At 42.8% G+C, this 9,917-nt stretch overlaps 1 protein-coding gene across 1 annotated transcript in view; it reads left to right on the top strand.

The window, feature by feature from the left end:
- The window catches only part of MBOAT1 (membrane bound glycerophospholipid O-acyltransferase 1), a 119,159-nt gene extending 109,780 nt beyond the window's left edge, over nt 1-9,379 (top strand). The window contains 4 exon segments of the mRNA XM_075316435.1: nt 4,183-4,247; nt 4,569-4,701; nt 5,635-5,786; nt 9,084-9,379. Coding sequence (XP_075172550.1) covers nt 4,183-4,247; nt 4,569-4,701; nt 5,635-5,786; nt 9,084-9,246 — 513 coding nt within the window. The 3' untranslated portion in view covers nt 9,247-9,379.
- Nucleotides 9,380-9,917: the final 538 nt, after the last annotated feature.

Genomic DNA, 9,917 nt, shown 5'->3' on the forward strand with positions numbered 1-9,917 from the left:
AAAATGAGCTAAAATGCCAAAAACTACCACTACTCCAGTGGTGACATAAAAAAAGAATATGCTGGAGTGGTGTTTTAAAGGAGAAATTGAGTAATATATTGTGTGTGGACCATTTTGAGAAAATGAAACATTTGCACCTAACATAACATAACATTAGTAATAAAAATTTCCAATTTTTTATTTTCCGCTACCCAATGTTTTATAATTCTTAATGCACATGTGGATTAAAAATACTCACTACACCCTTAGGTTATGTGTCCACGCTGCGGAAAATGCGCGGATTTTGCCGCGGATTTCTCGCGGAAAAGCCGCGGATTTTCCGAAAATCTGCAGCAGCGGCACTTCCAAGCCATTTCAATGGCATTTTGGAAATGCTGTGTCCATGCTGCGGATTTTTCCGCAGCGGATTTGCCACGGATTTTGATCCGGAAAAATCTGCAGCATGTCAATTATTGTTGCGGATTTTGATCCGGATTTTGGCTATAGAATAGGGTGAAAAAAAAAAAATCCGCATCAAAATCCGCGGCAAATCCGCGGTAAAAAAAGGTGCGGATTTGCCGCGAAAGTCGCGGATTTTCATGCAGAAAAATCCGCAGCAACATTCTACCGTGGACACATAGCCTTAGATGAACTTCTTGTGTAAAAGGGCACAGATATGTTGCCTCAAAGCAGCAGTTGTAAGCCATTGCTGTGACATCTCTATACTTACTTATCATAAGTGACTTATGCTTCCTCCCTGGCCAGGAGCTGTGGTATGTGCCAACCATGAACTGTAGCAGCTCTTTATGATTTGATACAGTGCTGTTTTTGCGGCGGTACGCGCCGGTACGTCGTACCGGAAAATCTGAAGAGCGCCTCTGGCTCTGTCCACATGTATAATTTGTAAACTATACAAATTAGCCATGTGGAGTGGAGGCACAAACCAGAGTCGTCTCTAGGGAGGAGCTGGCGGGGCGCTGTCGGGCTGCCTGATGCTGCGGTGTGGAAGTCTGCCGGGGTGGGAGCCGCTATTCTCTGAGCGTGGCTGTCATGCTGACAGCCGCACTGATAGAAAGTGAAGCGCGCTGTTCCCACTACTCAATTGTCCTCGTATCTGTCAGACGCGTGGACAATTGAAGCAGTGATCCCTGGCACTGACTTCCGGGTCAGCGCGACGACTTTCATGTGATCAGGTCAGCGGATCACACTGCTGACCCAGAAGTCAGGGCCGCAGCGGGGAGGCGGCAGATAAACTCTGTTAAGTGCTCCACTGTGGAGCTGAAGACATGGAAGAGAAACATTATGGGGTGAGAGGGGAGTATTTATGAAACAGTATGGGGGAGAGAACTATCTGTGGACACACTATGGGGGGGACAGTGGGTGGGGAATGGGAACCATCTGTGGACACACTTTGGGGGGACAGAGGATGGGGAGGGGGCAATATCTATATACACAGTAGGGGGGAGGGGGGAACTATCTGGACAGAGTATGGTAGGAAGAGACGATGGGGAGGGGGAAGTATCTTTGGACACAGTATGGGGAGAGAGAGGATGAGGTTTCATGCATGGGGAGAGAGAGGATGAGGTTTCATGCAGGGGAAGAGAGAGGATGAGGTTTCGTGCATGGGGACAGAGAGGATGAGGGGTGATGCATGGGGACAGAGCGGATGTGGGGTGATGCATGGGGACAGAGAGGATGTGGAGCGAACTGGAAAGAAATTTTGAGGACACAGAATTAAGAGTGACATGGTATGAGGAGCAAGTGGGCAGGATGGGGAGTGAGGTGGAAAAGTATATGGACACACAGGAGGTAGTGAGGAGACAGTAAGGGATGATAAAAATGTAAGGGGCACAGCATAAAGACTGGGTAGTGGAGGGGGGTGGTATAGAGAGGGGGCAGAATGGGAGGACAGTGTGAGGTTATAGCAAGGAGGGGGAGTGTGATGATGGCACAGTATAAATATTGGGCAGTATAAGGGGACACAGTGTAAATTACACTGTAAACAGTAGGCTCAGTTTGCAAAGAGAGGGAATATGGAGGGCATGTACCATAAGAGGGACAGTGTGGGTCATATTTTGTGCAGAGAATACTGTGAGGGGCCATTAATTATTCTGGGGCACAGTGTAGGGCAGATATTTTTAAATAGAAGTATTATAATCATTCTGCTACTTTTAGGGGCATCATATCGGGATGTGTTACAGAAGACCGGAGAAAATGGAAATCTGCAGAGACGAGATGTGAATGTGAAAAGTCATCATTGCGTCAGGACAAGAAGAAGAATAGAAAGAAACAACCGGAGACAACATCATCTATAAGGTACCTGAATGTAAATATTTATTTGTGATACTGACAATGTCTTATCATTAGGCCTGGGTCCCACTTGCGCATTGCTTCTGTTGTGAGCGCAATGGGACCCCCACTGATCAGCTGATTATGGTGCAGGTGGCTGGAAATGCTTATTTCTGGATCTGCTCCGTCCTCTGATGGTGTCTGCGGCCGGGTACTGCACATCCACCTCATTGATTTTAATAGGAGACTGCTGCCACTATCAGAAGACGGAGCAGATCCAGAACTGAGCACTTCCGGCTACCTGCCACCACTGATACCTAGAGTAGGGAACTGGCGGGGTTGCCAGGTGCCGGACCCCGACCAGTCAGACATTGGTGATCTATCCTAAGGAAAGGTCATTAATGTTAAAGTAGTGGACAATCTCTTTAATAAAGTCTTGTGCCGTCTGACAAGTTAAGGGTTACTATGTTTTCATTTATGTTGTTAGGAGCATTAAAGGGGTTGTCCAAATTTGTGATGAGTCTGCAGCCACTCTATGTGTCACTCTTATGTGACTGCAGCCTTCTGAATTTACACAGTGTGCACACTGCACTCTGTCAGGATTCTCTGGTGCCGGCGGTGAGAGTGGGAGGTTATGAAGCTGCAAGTATGCGATCTACATAGATGTGGTCACGTGCTGAACAGACATGCTCAATGAAAATGAATTGACTGAGGCTGGACACATCAAATCAGAATGTGGCCAGAAGTATTCAAATCCCATACTTGCGCTCACATGAACATCCACTCTCTCCACTGGCACCCGGCACCCCCCCTCCCACCCCGCTTCTCAATCTCGGCCAGCAGCGCCTGACAGCACCCCTTCCCCCGCTCCTCGCCTCTGAGATGAGTACCAGCAAATATTTTTGAACAGTACATAGTAGTGGCATTTATTAGATTATCTCAGCACAGGAACTTTTTTTACACATCCAACTCATTATTGTTCCAAGATCTATTGATTTTGATTAAAAAGTACTTTGTTTATAGGATAACCCATGTAACCAGCACAGGAAAAACTCAATTAGGCTGGAGTTACCCTTGCGAGCGACTCTCATCGTATCACCTGGCACGGCCGCACACTATCCGGACAGGAGTGAGACGGCTGCATGTATTTCTATGAACCTGAGATTCTCCTGTCTTGAGAGTGTGCGGTCGTACCGGGTGATGCCATTCGAGACTTGCAAGTGTGACTCCAGCCTTAGAAAAGTTCTCAGCCAGTACAGGAAGTGTTGACGTCTCATTTTTTGGTTACCTGACCAATGATTGGTTTCAGCAAACAGGTGACTGGAAATGAATGTCAGCAGACGTGCCTGGGATGACATCTTGTTCTAGTCACTTGACTGCTGCTGACAGTGACAGGCCTCATCGGTAAGGTAACCAAAAAAGTGAACATCATTGCTTCCTGCCCCAGCTGAGGCTGCGGGATTGAGGGTGAACTTTTTACCCTTCTTCAGAAATAATCAGTATATCCCTGATTTTTTTTGTTTGTTTTGTTTAAAAATATTTCAGGTTTACTAATGTTTTTTATTCACTTTTATTTTTCTCTATTTGTAGAATAATGCTTTTTTACTATAGGTCCATATATGTAAAATGTAAGGTGTTTTTGGTTTAGACTGTAGTATAATGTATGTTTTGCCTTAGTGCAATGCTTCACTCTGATTGCAGTCTTTTATCCATTTAACATGGTTACTGGAGCGTGCTAATTGAGCTGAGTGAACTAGACGCCATAGGTTAAGAACCCAGAATGTCCTTGCCACGAAGTCAGTCTAGAGACAAGGCTGCCTTAAGGCACGGTACTGCTGAAATCCTTGTTACATAATTGAATCTTAAGCGTCTACTGGCAATTATTAATGTGTTTGTCGTCTCTCATTCTTCTAGATGGCTACAAGTTTTAAAATGTACATAGACAATTGGAATATTCAGACTGCCGCTTGGTTAAAAAGGTAAATTATTAAACATTAAATCTAGTAAAATCAATGGTAAAATATGTTACACGCTTTTCTTCTATACAAATATGTTAATTATACATTTTTATTCTTGGCAATAATCTGATAACATGTAAATCATTAATCCGATTGTTCTGCTGCTTTATGAGGGAAATGCTTCATGTACTCCGTAGATATGAGACAAACAATGAATCCCTGGGTACAGGATTTGTGGTAAATGTGGGACTCATTATCTGTCTTTGGTATCAAATGATTTCTATGAAACGGAGAACATATGTAACAGATGTCTGTTTCTTACTATTTTTTTTTTCCTTGCAGAGTTTGCTATGACAGAGCACCGAAATATCGCACCGGTTTAACATTTGTTCTTTCCGCCATTTGGCATGGGGTTTATCCTGGGTACTACTTCACCTTTCTTACTGCCATACCTGTGATGTGGGCTGCAAGAGGAGTAAGTATGGGGCAGTGTCTTGTTTAAACAGCTTTAGAATGATCTGTCATAGGTCTTGGGATTTTAAAAGGGGTGATGGCAAATCACAATGGATCAGATGCCAATGTATCCTGACCGGGGAGGTTGCAGCATGGCTGCTTCAAGTGAATGGGGTTGACTGCAGATCCCTGTAAGGGAGCACTCGTGCAGGAAAACCTCAGACATAGCAAAACTAAATCATCGATGTGGCCTCTTCACCCTAAGGATTGTTGAGGGTCCCAGATGTTTGATACCGATCAGGAGAACCTCTATAAGAAATAATGAAAGTGTTGAAGATTAAGCACCCCACCACACAGGTTATCATTCCACTTTCACATTTCTGGCACCTTTTTCGTTGCACTTTACACATTGTCAAGAAAAAAGAAACAATCACAATTCATGTGCCTTTTTCAGTGAGTTAAAAAAGATTTCTGCCCCAAATGTATTTGTTAAAAGGATTTTTATGTTTAGTGCACACATTTTCTATAATAATACACAACAAATAAATAAAAATGTAACTTTCACATTGGCCACTAGGCTATGTAGTAGACTCCCTGTTCAACTTTTCAGCAGTCTCATTATCATCACAGATATAATTAGAACGAAAAGTAATACTTAAGCAAATTTCACAGGAACCACCACTTACTATAGATTATTGCCACAGTTCACCTCCTCTTTTCATAATGACCTGTGCCCAAATCAGGTATTTCTTTTGAAACAAATAGTGTCTTAGCCAGTATATTGCTGCTCATATCCATACGGCCATCTCTGTAGAAGTCATACTGGTTTCTTTGTCAGCATGTTCAAGCACAAGGATGATACTTTTACCATTTGTTTCTAACAAGCTAATTTAGATTTTGCAATTTTGAGAGGATTTTGGAATCTGTAATGATTGTCATTATTTTTTATTTACAGATGAGGAATACTTTTCGCCATTATTTTATTTCCTCCACATTCAAGAAATTTGTTTATGACATCATCACATGGATTGTATCACAGTTGGCCATTTCCTACACTGTTGCTCCCTTTTTCCTGTTGGCAATTGAACCAACCATTAAGTTGTACAAGTATGTATACCCTCTGTCTTTCCACCTAAAAATGATTCGCTGATATTACAGTTTAAATAACTTTATTGGTATTACTTTTTTTACGGCTTGTGAAAATGTTAGCCTCCACCTCCAACTAGAAGAACCAGTACTCTGCGTTTTGAAAACTAGACAAAATTAATGGTTAGCTATCCACCAAATATGTCTTTCCTGCAGATGGTGCAAATCTATTTGCAGGACCCAGTCAGGTGGCCAAGTCAGTAATTTGTGCTCACCAGACGTTGGCCAATGAAAACTCCTCATATCTTGCAATGGGTGGCGTGAGATAACCAGCTTTGAAAAAAAAAATGCTAATACTCTTTTGGGAGATGTTTATGTTATATGTAGCCAAATTCAGGGATTGTAATGTGAAATGCACCATGTTGAGAGTTTTGATCGCATGTCGTGATAATTTATTGAATTTCTATAATGGGAATTTAAAGTCTTTAAAGATGACCTTTTTCCCTTTTGAGCAACGTTAAGCTGGCTAAATTATAGACAAGTGGCTGCAGAGCTGAGCAAATCGTAGTTTTTCCTTTTTTTTTCCTTCCTCTCTGTTGGGGAGATATTAGCTTGTACAGTTTAAATTCTAATGATCACACTACTGTGTACTATAGTACCGAATTCTGGCAGTGGTCCACAGATTCTGTAGAATGATGCAGGTCTCAGGTGCGAGTTTCTCCATGGCTTTTCAGAGTCACTTAAGGATGCTCTTGTTTTTTATACTCTGCCCTGATCCTTGGGAGAGTCCATGACTCAGGCCATTCGGTTGGCTTGCAAGAGTCAGGAAAGGCGTGATTAACGACACGATTTTTGGTTATTTTTACCGAATTGGACCACTTTCCTAAGACAGAATTGATGGATGTTCGAGCTGCTAACTCTCAGACAGTTGAGAGGAGTTGTCAACATGATCTTGGATTTTGCATCTACTGTGGTTGCTCTGGGATTTTTCATAAGGACTGCCCAATACGCCATCAAGCAAGAAATCCATAGAGAAACGTCTAAAGGCTGCTTTACACGCAGCAACATCGCTAGAGATGTCTGTCATGAAAGCACCCGCCCCCGTCATTTGTGCGTCACGGACAAATTGCTGCCCGTGGCGCACAATATCGCTAACACCCGTCACACGTACTTACCTTCCTAGCGACGTCGCTGTGGGTGGCGAACAACCTTTTTGTTAAGGGGGTGGTTTGTGCGCGTCACAGCGACGTCACACAGCAGCCGACCAATAAAAGCGGAGGGGCGGAGACCAGCCGCATTAACGACATGCCCACCTCGTTGCTGGAGGATGCAGGTAAGCTGTTGTTCCTCATTCCCGGGGTGTCACACGTAGCGATGTGTGCTGCCTCAGGAACGACGAACAACCTACATCCACAACGACCAACGAGATTTTGAAAATGAACGACCTGTCAACGATCAACGATAAGGTGAGTGTTTTTGATCGTTAACACTCGCTCGTAGCTGTTACACGCAACGACGTCGCTAATGACGCCGGATGTGCGTCACGAATTCCGTGACCCCGACGACATATCGTTAGATATGTCGTTGCGTGTAAAGCCCCTTTAAGTCTGAATGATTGTTGAGGAGGTTACCCAGGGAGTCAGGTACCTTTTATTCAACGGAGAAAGTATTGATGAATGTGGAATTATTTTTCCAAGAACAGTCATTGTCTGTATATGCTTTCAGTGACTGTGGATCTGCAGCCAACTTCATCAATTTTCTGAGATTAGGATTAGGGACAGTTAGGTTGAAAAGACCCATTCAAATTCTTGCCATTGACAGGACTCTGTTACTTTGGAACCTTGTGCAGCTGGTAACGGTAGAATTCACACTTAAAGTGTGAACACTTCACTCTGAGTCCATCATCTGCTATGTTTTGGATAACTTACTTGCTGGGTTGGTAATGGGATTTTCATGGCTGCATATTCACAATCCTGTCATTTATTAGTGTCCGAAGGATATTGTGAAGTGCAGTCCCAATTGTCAGAACAGTTCTGTACAGTGTTTCCCCGCTAGTCTGGAAGGTCTGCTGGGGTACCTCAAAAACTTTGGAGATGTATTCTTGGAAAAAGAGGAAGAGATATTACCTCCCCATCATTGTTATGACTATGCTATCAATATTATCCCTAATGCCAAATTACCTAAATCTCGCCTGTATAATTTATGGGGTCCTAAACGTCCTGCCATGAAAGAATATGTAATATGAATATGCCTAGCCCCTTTGCCTTGATCCGTTCTTGGAAATCTTGGAATTTTAAACTTTGTCATGACCTAACCACGTGTTTGTTTGTTGCTAGCGCTCCTGGCATCTGACCTCTGACCTATTGACCACTCCTCCTCACAGCCCATCAGTAGTGACTAGCATCACAATATGTCTCTGGGGCTTGTACTTCTTCCCCTGCATGAGGTTTTTTTAATTCATTTTACTCACTTATATAGCACTATTAATTTCACAGTGCTTTACAGACATGATCATCACTGTCCCCAATGGGGCTCACAATCTGAATTCTCTATCAGTATGTCTTTGGAGTATAGGAGGAAACCGGAGTACTCAGGGGAAACATACAAACTCCTTGCAGATGTTGTCCTTGGGGGGATTTGAACCCAGGTGTGTGCTGCAAGACTGCAGTGCCAACCACTGAGCAACTGTGCTGTCCTGCATGAGGTTGACCAATCCTATGCATGCAGCATCATGCAGGGAAGAAAAGAACATTCCCAGGGTAGAGATAAAGCAGGGCTGACATATATAACCTTACAAGCACTTCCAGGTCCCCTCTCACAGCAGTCAGTGTGGGGGACAGTTGAGAGCTGACAGCATTGTGAAATGAGACTGGAAGGGTTTGTAATGATAGATCACTTAGCTCTGTTGTATTTCTACACAGTAGCTGCAGAAATCAGTGAGAAGAGGGCATATGCTTCTTTCCTTTGTGTTGCTGCCTGCTTATGATTGGTGAATCTCATGCAAGGGAAGAAGTACCTTGATAACGCCCAATTGAACGATCACCTAAATTATATACTAAACTTTACAAGGTATCTTTGCAACAGAAAGGAGAAATTAAAACAATTTTAATGTTTTACTCAGATCTGCAGCCACCATTCCATGATGGGGCCAGTTTAACATTCTCAAACTGGTGAAATATGCTCCTTAAAGAAATTTTCAGGACACAATGGTGGACAAATCAGTGTATAATTGGTAAAGATAACGTTCACAGTGATACCGCATTTCCTACTTTGAATTTGCTCATCCTAATGTAATGAATTTATGCTTATGTCTTTCAGGTCAATATATTTCTACTTCAATATTGTAGTGTTTATTGTACTTATTCTTCTGTCACAAAGATCTTCTAATGCCTCTCAAGGATCCTTCTCTAAGAAGACTGATTCATCTATCACAAACCATGTAAAAAATACAGTAGAGAATGTAAAGTTTCATTCCAGTTGAGGCAAAACATTGTGCAATGGCCGCCACCTACCAAAGATACTATTCTGGAATTTAGGAACAAAGACTATTTTTTATGGAGTTTTATAGTATTTAAAAGACTGTAATATATTGTAAAGTTTTAATACCTGATTTGATTTCTCATTGAATGATATTTTGGAATAAACTTGTGTGTTTTTTAAAGTTCTAAAGCAAAAGTTTGAGTCCTCGTTTCACTGTCATAGCCTAAGGCTATGTGCGCATGCTGCGTTTTTTTGACGCTGCACTTTTGTGCGTTTTTGGCCGCTAAAAACGCAGCTGCGTCGAAAAAAACGCATGCGTTTTTTCCGCGATTTGGTGCGTTTTTGGCCGCGTTTTGCTGCGTTTTTGATCTCTGCGTTTTGCTGCGTTTTTCCAATGCATTGCATGGGCAGAAAACGCAGAAAAACGCAGGAAAGAATTGACATGTCCATTTTTTTTTTTTTCAAGCTCAAAAACGCAGCTTAAAAAAACAGTTGTGTGCGGACAGCAAAAATGAAAACTCATAGACTTTGCTGGGGAAGCAAAGTCATGCAGTTTTGAGGCCAAAAACGCACCCGAAAAACGCACAAATACGCCGCGAAAAACGCACTGTGCGCACATAGCCTTAACGCGATCCACAACAAACCAAAAACAAGATGAATACAGATGGGCAA

Source organism: Anomaloglossus baeobatrachus, chromosome 6 (genome assembly GCF_048569485.1).
Source record: "Anomaloglossus baeobatrachus isolate aAnoBae1 chromosome 6, aAnoBae1.hap1, whole genome shotgun sequence".
Taxonomy (NCBI): domain Eukaryota; kingdom Metazoa; phylum Chordata; class Amphibia; order Anura; family Aromobatidae; genus Anomaloglossus; species Anomaloglossus baeobatrachus.